Here is a 13,907-nt window from a genome sequence, read left to right as displayed (position 1 = left end):
AAATGAAGGAAAACCAAGTACTGGACCTCTTCTTCTGAAAATTTATCAGGAATGCTAACCTTCATTTTACACTGAAGTCTTGAGTTTCAGGTGTGCTAACTTTTGTGGTGTCTTGGTAGCCATATTCCTAGGAAGGGCCAGAAATGTGACTCAAGAGAAAACTTAAAAAATTAGTAATTGTTATGGTTTTCTAAAATAGTGGAATCTAATTTTTGTTTGTTTGTTTGTAGCGATATAAACTTGGAGTCCGATTGTATTACCGAGTAATGGAATCCATGCTTAAATCAGTAAGTTAAGAAGAACATAATAGAAAAAATATTCAGTGCCAACATAAAAAAAGTTTTCAGTTAAATATTTTTTTTTATCTGTTTTAGGAAGAAGAACGATTATCCATTCAGAATTTTAGGTAAATTTTTGTTTTAGTAAAACAATTTCTTCTTTATATAAATGTAAACATTATAAAATCATTCTCTTCTTCCTTTAGCAAACTGCTGAATGACGACATCTTTCATAAGTCTTTGTTGGCATGCGCTCTTGAGGTTGTTATGGCTACATATAGCAGTAAGTTAAATTTTAGTAAATAAATATTTCGGTTCAATTTAAAGTTTAAAAAAACTTACCTAAGGTGTGATGTCGGGGTTTTTTTGGGTTTTTTTTTGTTTTTTTGTTTTTTTTGGTTGGGGGTGGGGATGGAGGAGTTAAGGAGAAGAAATATTTTAAATCAAGAATGAAGTATGTAATTGTTCACCATAAACCTTGTAAGTGGCTTATTAAGCTGAATTATTTCAGGTCATCTTGGAAATAGTTTCACTGGGCTCCAGTTCTGGGCTCTCCTGAATCCAGGAAACGTGACTATTGAAATCCCTTCGAAGGCTTATAAGGTTGTAAAATGCCTGAGGAACACTATCACTGATATGGAAGCACTGCTACATATATATTCTGTGGTCATGATACCAAAGATTGGAGCTAGAATCCACCAGATAAACAGAACAGAGGCCACTGGTAGTGCTTTTTTAAAATATAATTTTAAACATGTATTATTTTGCAAATATCAAAAAAAAAGCTTTGTTTGCATAAAAACTAAGGAAGAAAATTTGAGGATCTAAGGATTCAAATATATAATGAAAGAGAAACTTAAATTAGTAAATAAATATGGAAAACTGAATCCTCATTTATAACCAAGAGGTGCACAATTAAAACAGGTACCATTTTCTAACCAATCAAATTAACAAAATCTTAAGGAATCTTTTCCTCCCTTAACAAGGGATTAATGAGACAGTTTAAATGGATACGCTAATACATTGCTGGTTAGATGTTAAACCTGTCCCTGATACAAGTCTAGGATGTTTAAACCTCTGAAAATTGGATATAAGCTATGAGCCTTCTATCTAGGAAAGACATCTATGCACATACTCAGACTTTGGAAGCTTGTTTCCTAGGAGTCTGTGGATCCTGGAATAAAAAAGTCTGTTCTAAATAAAAATTTTTGCTTAGCCTTTCTACTGTGTTTTAATTGTTTGTTTGATAAAACCTTCCAACTGAAAAATATGTTAGTTCAAGGCTTAACAATCCATATCTAAGTTACATTTTTTTCTTTCATTTTTAGGAAGTACGTCTCAGAATCTTGATACTGGAACAGATTTGTCCTTTCCATGGATTTTGAATGTACTCAATTTAAAAGCTTTTGATTTTTACAAAGTGATTGAAAGTTTTATCAAAGCAGAAGCCAACTTGACCAGAGAAATGATTAAACATTTAGAACGATGTGAACATCGAATCATGGAATCTCTTGCATGGCTCTCAGTAAGTAACTAGCTATTATAGATATTCATATGTGTATGGCTAACAGTCATCTGTTAGTGAGAGCTGTTTTGTTAAAATGTACCCCAAGAACAAATATGCAATTTAATGAATAATGTGATTTCAGTGTATAGCCCAAGAATCAAGAGGAATATTAGAACGGAGTTTTCTTTGAGCTCCCAGACCCTCTGATACAGCAATTTATTTAGAAATAGCTTTTCTTAAAGGTTAGCACTTTAAAACAAAGCAGAATTCTTTAAAATATTTGGGAACTTTAAAATAGAGGTGTCATGTTTGAAAATTTAAATGTCTGTACTTAAATTTCAACAAAATGATAGAAGTTTTGAAATTATCCTATTGAGATGATTTAAAAGTACAAAATTTTAGTTCAATTTAATATGATTTTTTTGTTTCACTGTTGACGACAGTCCAAAAATCTACACAATTACAGTTGTTATTTATAGCCTTAGAAGGGTGCAAATCATATTCCTGAGGTATTCTATCTATACCATGTAAGCTAGTGGCAAGGCTTTATTTTAGTAAAGGTGGCATTTCCTATGTAGTGATCGTAAAATATTTGCATGAAGCTCTTCTGTTATGCTCTTTAAATCTTCAGAGTTGAATAATACTTTGTTAATCATTGGGTTTGTAGATTTTTAAAGTTGATTTCTTTTGCAGCTGTTGCATGCTAAGCATATCTCTTCATTTATATCAGTAGATAGAAATGGCAATGAAAAAATTGACTTTAGTTACATTAGAATCCAATCTGTATGTATAAACTTAATTTAAATTTTTCATATTTAAAAAAATGTAGTGGTTAAGAGATGACTTGTTTCTTACTGCTTTTCTTGTATTGCTGTATAGACAGTGGATAGAAAAGGAAGGAAGTAGGGAGTTTGATAGAAAGACATTATATTGCTATGATTGAATTTGGTAACTCCTTTAAAGTAGCAAAAAGAAATAAACAGATTAATAAATAAAAAAAGGTAGATAGAATACTTTCCTGAGGCTTCTGTGCCCTCTCTTCCTAGAAAATTGAAATCAAGGCATTATTGTATCATCTGAAAGTGACTATTCTCATTTCTTTTAGAGAACTGCATTTATTTCCATCAACACACATCTGCTGTATGCCTTGCATTGAGGTTGACATTGTGAGGATACAGAAAAGACATGAGCTCTGAAAATTGTGAGGAAATAGTAGAAATTTACTGCTTAAAAATTGCTTGTGTTCAAACCTGTTTAGTTTAATTACTGGCATTCTAGGATTCTAAACAATATTCCTTTATTTTTGAGAATTTCTGGAGAAAAAATGATGTGCACAAAGTCTGGAAAAGGGTACAAATATTTTAATAATAGCAAAGTGTGGAAGTCATAAGCCTCTGAATTTAAATTCTAAGTGTGGCAGATCTAGGAGATGAGGTTATAGATTTTTTTTAATGTTTGAATTTTTAAGAAATTAACACATATTGCTTTTTTAATCATAAATGGGGTAGAGTGGTAGTGGGTAACTATGAAGACAAGTCATGACACACAAATAGAATATGTGAATTTTTCCTGTGAGAATAATGGGCATTTTAGAGAAGAGACATATCATAGGCATATATGAGCTTTGATGGACTTTAGGGTTTTTTTCTTTATTGAAGTATAACATATATATAGAAAGTTATAGTAACAAATTATAGTTCAAAGAATTTTTTTTTTTACAAATTGATTTTTTTTTAACAAATTGAATTTTTTACAAATTGAGTATACCCAGATTACCAACATACAGATCAAGAATCAGAGCAGACTTCCATGGTTTTTGATTCTTATATTTCAGTAAGAATCTCTCATTAAATGGTAGAGATTTCAAACATGTTCAAACAGTGTTGTTTACCTAGGGGAACATCAAGTGAGATATAATGAAAGAAAGAACATGATTGTATTTTTAATGGTCACCTGGGGAGAGAGTTAAGCATCTTTGCTTCACAATCTTGAGAAATAATAAATCAAGAACAGAGTAACTGCAAGAAGGAATAAGCACGCTCCTGTTTCTTGTGATCTCGGAGAGATTAACAGGCAGTATATGAATGTAAAATGCTAAACAATCTATTGAAAAACCTAGTGAAATCTTGTTCTCTGGAAATTTGGAGGATTAGAGGTGATTTAAAATGAACCCTACCTAAGGGTTAGATTGAATGACTTACGATGTTTAGCCTCTTGACTGTGTTAAGCAGTTGAAAAGGTGAGATTTGGATATTTTGCTTTCAGTATATTCAAAATGTATCCGATTTTTTCAGTAAAATCTTTATAAACCAAGGTAGACCAGGTACTTTATTTGCTAAATGGTCTCTTTTGTGGGCTACCATGGACTCTTCCTGTTGCTCTCCCCACACCTCTAGCTATCTTAAGACTATTTCTCTCACAGCCACCAGAGAAATCCTTTTATAAGTGCAAATCTCATTATGCTAATTCCTCAGGTAAAAACCTTTTGTGGAGGACTTCTGCATCTGGTAATATGGAGGAAGACCCTACCATACGACTCCCCACAAAAAAGGCAGCTCTGAAACCTGTGCATAATGCTACATAATATACCAAAAAGCAGCTGCCTGAAGTCACTGTACTTTTAGAGCAAACAGGAGCTGTGAACCTAGGTAGGGAGCTTTTAGCCTGGGGCTAAGTGCAGTTGGAAGGTATAGTAAGGCGGGGAGGGAAGTGCCAGTGGGAGGATTGTTGGGCTTTCTGACCAGGGAGAATAGGGAAACTACAAAACTGACGCTGGGGAAACGTTGGCCACTGAAGAGAGTGAAAGAATCCTGCAGAGGAAAGAGCCAGAGAAAGAGTGCTCAAATTCTGCCTGCCTGCATCTCTGACTGAACTTGAATCATTGCGGTGTAATAGATTCAGAGCAGCTTAATGAAAGACAGAGATCTGAACTGAGACAGGAGCTGCTGCCCAATAGTTCACATCAGGTTCAGCAAAAATAATTACCTGCTTTAAAACAAAACAAAAATGCTCATTTGAGAAGAACAGAATACAGGATCTTTACAACTGAAACAGTTACAATATTCAGGGCACCAGTCTAAAATTACTTGGCATGCAAATAGGGTCAAAGGGATCAAGTGCCTGTTTTTAGATTGGGAGCTTTAAGTAACTGCTTGATGCCTTGGAGGCTCTCCTTTAGAAGCTTTGTCTCCTCGTTTTTTCTTATGTCAGCAGTTCAGAGTGTGGTCTGTGATCCTCTGGTGGTCCCTGAGACCACTTCAGGGAATCTGCAACGAAAAACCTATTCCATATTACTATTAATATGTTATTTATCTTTTTCACTCTGTTGACATTGATGCAGATGATGTAAAACTTCTGACAACTTTGCATGTATCAAAGCAGTAGCATCAGACTGGCTTGTAGTCATTCTTCACCACCACAAATTCCCAGTTAAAAATCAAAACATGTCCGTTTCATTTAAGAATTCCATTGATGAACCAGTAAAATAAGTATTTATTTTATTAAGTCTACATTCTCAAGTACAATGTGGTTGAAAACAACTGACAATAAATGTTGCCAATGATAAATTTTGAATTTTGTTTAGTTTATATCCACTGTGAGTAGGTCGGCTTCCCAATACTTCAAAGACTTTTAACTCAGTGGTTGTATTTAAATGTGACTTTTTGATATTCTGTAAAGAGATTCATCAACATTGGCAGGATCCACATAATGCAGTGAACCTATATTTCCAAATGACCAATGCATCATGTTATAAAGTCATGCATGTGTAAGAAGTTTATTCGAAGTTTGAGACAGATCAGTGGCTTATAAGATCTCAGAATATGGAAAGTTTATTTTTGTTCACTGATATTGTTTCCAATTCCACATTACAGTTAACCTTTAAGAAACTACCACTTGTTGAATTTTGGGGTAGTGTCAGAAAAGAATATCCATAATGACCTGAAAAGTCTATTAAAATTTAATTTAATTAAACTTTAATATTTAATTACCAAGTACAGTAAATATTGATATATGTAATCACATGAACAAAAACTTTTGAATCCTCGGTAATTTTGAGAATGTAAAAGGTTATGACCCAAAATGTTTGAGAATTCCTGCCTTATATTCTCTTCTCGATTCAGCCCTAACTGTTTATATGACTCACACAACTATATTTGTTCCTGCCTGTCTAAGTCTTTGTTCACTTCATAGGCCCCACTTGAAATGCTTTCCCCTTTTTGTTTACCCGATTTTCAGGTCTGCTTCCATTTTGCCTTTCACGGCCATCCTAGTTTATAGTCATTCTTCCCTCCTTTACAGTTTCACAGTGTTTATCTATACTACTTCCTAGGCATTAATAAACTTAATCTTATTACAGGTACGTGTCTCATTTTAAAAGAATTAATGAGTGGAAAAAGCACTTAGAACAGTATCTGGCTTTGTATTATAAGGTATGACAATTAATTATATAAGTGGGAATGAAGGACAGAGAAAGGGGCAACTAATAATGACATCCAGGTAGTGTCTTTCATGAAGATACCCAGGATTGAATGAGATTTGCTTAGGAAGGTGAATTCCGTTTGATTATGCTAAGTTTGAAGTGATTGAAAAATTTTTTATTGAATTTTATCTTTGTAGATTTACTATTAATACTTCTTGTTTTATTTTGTAATTGGTTGCTTTATGCTTTATAATATAAATCTTTACCTTCCCATGGTTTACCTTTAAATAGCATTACACCACTTCACATGTAGCATAAGAACCTCAGAACACAGTACTTCCATTTCCCCTTTCCTAACCTTTGTGCTCTTGTCATGCATTTTACATCGACATAAGTTATAAACCCCACAATACATTACTTTTGCTTTAGAGTGTCAATTATCTTTTTTAAAACCTAAAAAAAAATGTTGTGGGGGAGGTAATTAGGTTCATTTATTTATTTATTTTTAGAGGAGATACTGGGGATTGAACCCAGGACCTCGTGCATGCTAAGCATGCACTCTGCCTCTTGAGCTACACCCTCCCCCCTTACCTTTTAAACAGAGTTAAAAAGAAGTATTCTTAGTTACTCACATATTTACTGTACCGTATCTTTTAATTCCTTGTGTAAATCCAGATTTCCATCTGGTAAGTACGGTTTTCCTTCTACCTGCAGGACTTCTAAAAAAGTTTTCTTTTATTCAGGTCTGTTGTGTCTTGCAGCTTTCTTACGTCTGAAAAAAAAAATCTTTATCTCACCTTTGGGTTTGAAAGATTTTGTTAGATACAGAATTTTAGGTTGACCCTTTTTTTTTCTTTCGACACTTAAAAAATGTTGCTCCACTGCTGTTGGCTTGCGTTGTTTCTGATGAAATCTGTTCTGTTTTTCTCTGTATGTATTTTCTTTCTGGGTGCTTTTAAGATTTTTCTCTTTATTACTGGTTTTAGGCAATTTAATTCTGATGTGCCTTGGTTTAGTTTCCTTCATATTTCTGTTCCTTGGAGTTCTGCTTCGAAACATGGGCTTATAGGTTTCATCAAATGTGGACATTTTGGGCCATTGTTTTCTTAAAATGTATTTGTTGACTCCTCTAGCCCTTTCCCTCAGGGATTCCGGTCACACATGTACTAGGTCACTTCAAGTTGTCCTAGAGCTCACCAATGCTCTGTTCTTTTGCTGGTGTTCCAGATGTTTTTCTTTCTGTTTCATTTTAAACAGTTTCTATAGTTGTGTCTTCAAGCTCTTTATTTTTTTTTCTTCTGAACTGTCTAATCTGCTGTTAAGCTTACCTACTGTATCTTTAATCTTAGGTATTATATTTTCCATCTCTAGAATTTTGATTGGAATTCTTTCAAAAATTTTCTGTATCTCTCTCTAACATGTTTGTGCTTTCTTTCACCTTTTTGAACATATGGAATGTAGTTATAATAATTGTTTTTAAGTCCCTGTCTACTAATTCTAACATCTCTGTCTTTTTAGGACTGTTCCTGTTGACTGGTATTTCTCCTTTTAAGGGTCATATTTTTCTGCTTTTTGGCCTGCTTGGTAACTTTTTACTGGATGCCAGACGTTATGAATTTTACCTTACTAGGTCCTGGGTGTTTTCATATTCCTTTCACAATTCTTGAGCTATGTTTTGGGACACAGTTTAGTTACTTGGAAACAGTTTGATCCTTGCAAGCTTTTGTTATTGTTTTTAAACAAAGCCAGAGCAGTCTTTAGTCTGTGACTAAGGTTTCCTCACTATTAAGGCAGTGCCCTTCTGAGTGCTCTGTCTGATATCCCATATATTATGAGGTTTTTCCACCCTGGCTCTGGAAGTCAAACTCTCCCTGGCCCTGCATCATCTCCTGCAATGGTTCTGCTGCTTCCAGTGGCTCTTTTCCTGCCTTTGGGTGGTTGGCCTGCACCGATCAGTACTCGGCTGAAGACCAGAGTAACCCTCTGCAGACTCCTGGAGCTCTCTCCTTTCTGTATAACTGTCTCCTCTGGGGTGCTCTGTCCTGCTGATTTTAGCTGCCCTCGCTCGCCTGAATTCTCAGCTCTGTTTCTGCAACCAGGGAGACCACTGGGTCCTATTTCAGTTTCTCCTGCCTGCCTTGTAGCCTGGGAACTCTCCAGGCAGTAAGCTGAGGTGAAGGTGGGGCTTCCGTTTGCTTTCCTTCCAGGGATTGCTGCCACGTACTGCCTGTGGTGCGCTGTCTAGAATCTGTTATTTTAGTTATGTCGTTTGATTTTGTAGTTAAGACAGATCCAGTCTCTGTTCCTTCATCATGGCTGAAAGGATTATACATATAGTGTTTAGTGATTGATAAAGTATTTATAAATATGTATATTTAAAGAATATTTAGGGTGTCATTTCTATTTTCCTGTATTAAATGCATCATATCTTCTGAATAATGTCGTTTTGGAGGGGTACTTACTGTATGGAGAGCATGGAAGTACTAATAATTAACTGTTGTATTAAATTTTAATAAGTCACAAGAAAGTTGAGCTTCCTTTAAATGTTGTCAAATATAGCTGACTCATTAAATTGGATTCTGTCATACTTTTTTTTTTTGTCTTCACTAAACATTAGCAGGTTTCTTCATTTAGTTGCACAAATATTTGGCCAGAGCACTTTTATATAAGAAAAGGTTAAAAATGTTTCCTTTTTATTATTTCTCCAAATTTTAAATGAAATCCTATTTTACACTTCAGTGCAGTTGTAATGAATAGCTTATATTTTTACAGTCCTGGTTTGATGACAAACCTGTAAACATGTTTTTAAGCTTCTTTGGTATTCTTTTGAAATGTCAAACCTGACAGGAAGTGAATACAAAAGGGAGAAAAGCCTGTGGCTCTGAAAAAGCCCAAAAGGATATCTGTTGTATATCCCTATGGTAGATCATTAACCTCTGGTGCACTTTGTACAGAGGTTTTTGTATTTACCATAAGACATTTTTTAAAGCTGTATTTTACTAAGAGCTATGTCTTAGAAAGGCGAGTGAATTGTAAGATGATGATGAAGCCATCTTTAACCATTTTAAAAACTATAGGTAAGGATGGGGAAGCAATATGATGCCATGTGTCTATGCAGCAGTCATGCTGCAATAATGAAAACTGTCTAATTTTGGGTTTTTTAAAGCTCCTCATAAGTTATTTAAAACAGCTATTTATTTATTTATTTATTTATTTATTTTGCCAGCAAGAGAAAAATAAAATGAAAATTTTATTTTTTAAAAATTTAATTCTTTCTGAAAATGTCATTAAGGCTTTAACCTTTCTCGTTCTGAACTATGTGTTCCAAATTTCTTGCCCTTAACTCCCACAGGTAATTAGCTTCTCAAGCGATTTAAGAGACTTGACTTTACCATTCAAAACTGAAATTATTTTGTTCTGAATGTAACTTTGCTTCTCAATATCTATATTTTTCTATTACTTTTCAAGTTATCCAGGCTTCAGTACTGAGCGTCTTTTCCTTTTTTCCCTCTATAGTTACATGTAGAGTTTTGTAATTTAAAAAAACAAAAAAAAGTTTACCATGTCTGATATTTTTTTCATTATTATGTTAAAAATATTTTTTTGTTTACATTTCCCTAGATCAGATCATCACCCTCTTGCACTTAACCTACTGTTAGAGACTCCTGCCTGGCCTCCCAGCTTTGGCACTGCCCTATATTTTATACTTTGGTGCCAGGTTAATTTTCCTAAGTGCTTATTCATGGCATACTCCTGTTCGAGAACCTACAGTGGCTCCCTATTGCCATTCAGAAGAGGTTAGCCTCTTTACTTTGGTTGTGATAATCTGGCCCTGCCTGACCTTTCCAGCCTTCCACTGTTCCTCAGACACATGTCCAAAGAGTTCTTTCATCTCTGGAGGAAACCACATTTATCCTGTGAGAGAGAACATGGCCTAACCTGGGACATGGAATCAGAAGACCTGGCATTAGGTCCTGACTCTTCCATGTACAAGTTAATGTCTTTGTCTTAGTTTCTTGCTTTGCAAACTGAGACAGAACAAAAGATTTGAATATTTCTAGTTCAGATATTTCATATGTCTACAAAACTATTTAAAAGTAAGAATTATTTGCCACTACTGAAGGTAAATGCATATTCCTTTAGATTGCTTCATAATTTGTAAAATATTGAAGAAAAATTTTTCAAAAAAAGGTAGCACAGAGATCTCATTTCCCTACTCCTCTTTAACTCAGTTTCTCCTAATTCTCTTTGGACCGTACCTGCTATTTGTACATCAGATATTTTAAACGAATTGTACTTGCCCCTGTGATCTATCTAATGACGTGGGAAGTAGCCTCTAGCCTGAAAGGGGCTTGGAACCTACTAGAAAAGTAAGTTACTGTAATATGCTATGAAATAAGATAAACCATGAGGGTCAAAGGAGGGACTGATCGATCATATGTGGATGGGAAAAGACTTCTTATAACAGGTGTGGAAATGTGGAAAGACAGAAATAGAAGCAGGAATGAGGCACGTTAGGGGAAAATTGTGGCCCAGCATTGACAATGGTAGATGAGGACTAATTTAAGACTAGTAATTTAGTCATAAAAGTTAGAGTTTCTAACTTGTTAAAAGTGGAAAGCTAGCTCTTTTGGTAAATGAGATGTTATACAAAAGTGAATGTACCAGATAATTTTATGTTAGTTAAATGTAAAGTGTATGTGTATATGTGTGTCATATATACACACAACTTTTTTGAGGGAAATAATCTTGAAATAGAATACATGTTTTCTTGTCTTCTTTAATAGAGCATATTTTAAAGTAATTTCACTTTTTCTTTTTAAGCTAGAGACATGATTGTGAACATTATTATGTTATTCATGGGCTTGACGCCCCGTTCACCTCTGGAAAATACTGTGGTCTTTACTTAGTGTTTTAGTTTTTTGCTGCCTTTCCTTTCCCTTTCTTTGTGAGTTATTCTGTATTTCTCACTATTTCAAGTCTACCAGTCCATGATGCCTGTTGCCTAACTTGCTCACCTAAACTAATTAAATCAATATGCACCATTTTAAATGCCCTTTTTTCCCTTTGGATTTTTGGTGCAATGAATGATATTAACAAAGTTCTTCCTTACAGGCTGAGGGTTGTTTTTAATAGTATTTTTCAAACTTTACTATCCATGGAGATCTTATTAAAATAGTTTCTTATCCAATGGTTCTAGGGTGGGGCTTGAGATTCAGCGCTTCTCACAAGCTTCCAGATGGTTCTGATGTTGCTAGCCCGTGGGCCCCAGTTTAGAATAGCCAGATTCTAGATGATCTTTAAAATGGAACACTCTGTTGGTTCTTTGCACGAACTCCAAAGTAGGTGTAGGCGTGAATCTGATTTCCCACACGAGGGAAGAGAAATGCAGAATATCTGTGTCCCACCTGGCAGGTAAGTGACAATGGATGGAAAGCAGCTAGCACTCGACCTGTTGCAATGTTCCATACACCAAAATTGTTGGTCTGATTTAATTCTCATAATAATCCTGTGAGGTTGTTAATACTATTTTCATTTTACAAAAGTGGAAACAGGCTCAGGAAGGTTAAACAGTTTGTCTAAGGTCACCCACTTGGCATTTGAACCCAAATTGGTTTGATTCCAAATACCATGTTATTCTAGTAAAGTGCTCCTCTCACTGTGCAGCATTATTTCTGTTAACTCATTCACACTGTTTTTATTACCGCTATAACCTGTAGTCAGGCATATGGGACAGAATAAAAGGCAGCAATATAAATAGTTTATTTTATTTTAAGTGAAAAAATAATACATACATATTTTATCTTGAGTGACAAAATGTATGTTTTGCCCTGGAGCTCATCAGTAATGGGAAGGGGAGGAAGCACTACCTTTTGTTGACCTGCTCCTTTGTGTAGTGCGCTCTCACTGTCCATCTACTGGATTCCTCAGGAAGAAAAGAGGAGAAGACGACTTTACAAAAAGAGCAAACTCCATTTTAAATGAGTTACTAGTATGCCTATATGTTTCATTTCTGTAACTCTCCGAATGAGATTTTAATATAATAATACAAGCATTTTGAGAATTCATAATAGTTGAGGGTTGATGAAATTAGATATTTGGATCACCCTTTAAGGAGATTGAGGGAGGGGTGAGAATTAAGTGAACAGGGAAAGCTAGGTCTGTGTTCATAGACTGAAGTGTTAAAACTGAGTTTCCTGTCAGTTTTTAATGAAAGATTCCAGGTATGCCTAAAATCTTCTATAAGAATGAAAAAATCTGAAGCCCAAGAAGGGAAAATAAAGAAAGGCAGTATCTTAGAAATAAAATTTTTGATAGTGACCTTGTGTTTTCTACTAGTGAGCTAGTCCAGAGAGAAATAAAAATAGATACGCAGAAAAAGTACAAACAAAAATAAGGATAGTAACTTAGTTTATATGAATAATTATCCACTGAAATGTGAATAGATGATTGCTTTAAAAAGCTCTAAGACTATAAACTCAATTTATTGACTCTCTTTCTTCATAATTGAGCCATTGAAGAATCAATGAGGCATCTAATGTTTTTTTTTTCAGTGGGGCATTAAATGTTTTTTTATGTGGTTCCTCATATGTTTAAAAAACAACAAACAGAAAATCCGAAGAAACAGTTATAAATTATTGCACATCTTCTCCTGTATTGATTCTTATATGAGCCTGAGTTCTTGATCCAGATCCATCTATGGCTTTAAACATAAAATCTTTTCCGTGTCTAAACGTTTGCTCAAGTACTGTCTGTCTTAAACCCCATGCTTGACCCCCCAGTCTATTCTTTTCTCAATGCACTTGCCTCCTTTAATCTTTAGAACACTCTGACACACATGAGAGATTGCTGTAGTTCACTGTGGAGGAAATTTATTCATGACTTGTCCGTTCATGTCTCCCTTCCCCTTCTCCCATCGTCCATACTACATATTCTCCTTGTTCATGAATTAGCACAAGAGACTAAAGAAATTTCAGGGATATTAAAAAAAAACTCAAATTCAGAGATGTCCTTTAGGTAGCTCATAGAAACTTGCTTTAGGAAACAATGCTTGTAAAAGGCTCATCACTGGTTTACTTCTTTGGAATCTTTCCCGATCGTCATACTGACCTGCATCACAGTGCCCCTCACTTATGCATATTCCATTTCAGTGTTGAAATCATTATAGGTAACATTTTTGCATGTATGCTGACATAGGCACTGTTAAAAGTGCTGAAATGTGTTGGGCTCGCTTACTTTGCACAACTCTGGGAAATAGGTACTGCCATTGTCATCACTTCCATAAATGAAAAAAACTGAGGCACAGAGAAATGAAGAATGTTTCCCTTATCCACAGCACTAAGTTGATAGCAGAGCTAGAATTTTAACTCAAGACTGTCTGATTTCAGAGACTGTGCTCTCAACCTCTTTGCTGCCTCAGGGTATGTATTAGTTTACTGTTAGGTATGTGCACTGATGTGATTAGTTTCTTAATTCATGTTTTATCTGTGTTTGTGTCACTGTGCTATATAGCAGAAGGAGCCTGGGCTTTGGCGTCACCACATCTCATCTAATCTTCCCAGGAGGTAAACATTGCTATCCCTGTTTTACAGATAAGAAAAGCTAAAGTTCAGAGATGCCATGTAACTTGCTTTGGTGTGATTCTAAGCAAGTTATGTCTCTGTATGTCAGATTTCCTTGTCTGTAAAATGGAGATAATAAT

The 13,907-nt window shown here is 34.9% G+C and overlaps 1 protein-coding gene across 5 annotated transcripts in view; it reads left to right on the top strand.

Moving 5' to 3' along the window:
* Positions 1–13,907, top strand: part of RB1 (RB transcriptional corepressor 1) — a 106,902-nt gene that overhangs the window by 56,830 nt on the left and 36,165 nt on the right. For 4 of the 5 annotated variants that reach the window (XM_072976223.1, XM_072976227.1, XM_072976224.1 and 1 more), the window contains 4 exons: positions 231–287; positions 375–406; positions 485–561; positions 1,607–1,803. In XM_072976223.1, the coding sequence (XP_072832324.1) occupies positions 231–287; positions 375–406; positions 485–561; positions 1,607–1,803 (363 nt within the window). Of the gene's footprint in view, positions 1–230; positions 288–374; positions 407–484; positions 562–1,606; positions 1,804–11,540; positions 11,621–13,907 lie in introns of those variants that run through there. The other variant, XM_072976226.1, reaches the window with a different exon arrangement.

This window comes from Vicugna pacos, chromosome 14 (genome assembly GCF_048564905.1).
Source record: "Vicugna pacos chromosome 14, VicPac4, whole genome shotgun sequence".
Lineage (NCBI taxonomy): Eukaryota > Metazoa > Chordata > Mammalia > Artiodactyla > Camelidae > Vicugna > Vicugna pacos.
The sequence above is the reverse complement of the archived record's forward strand: the minus strand, read 5'-3'. Positions and strand labels throughout refer to the sequence as shown.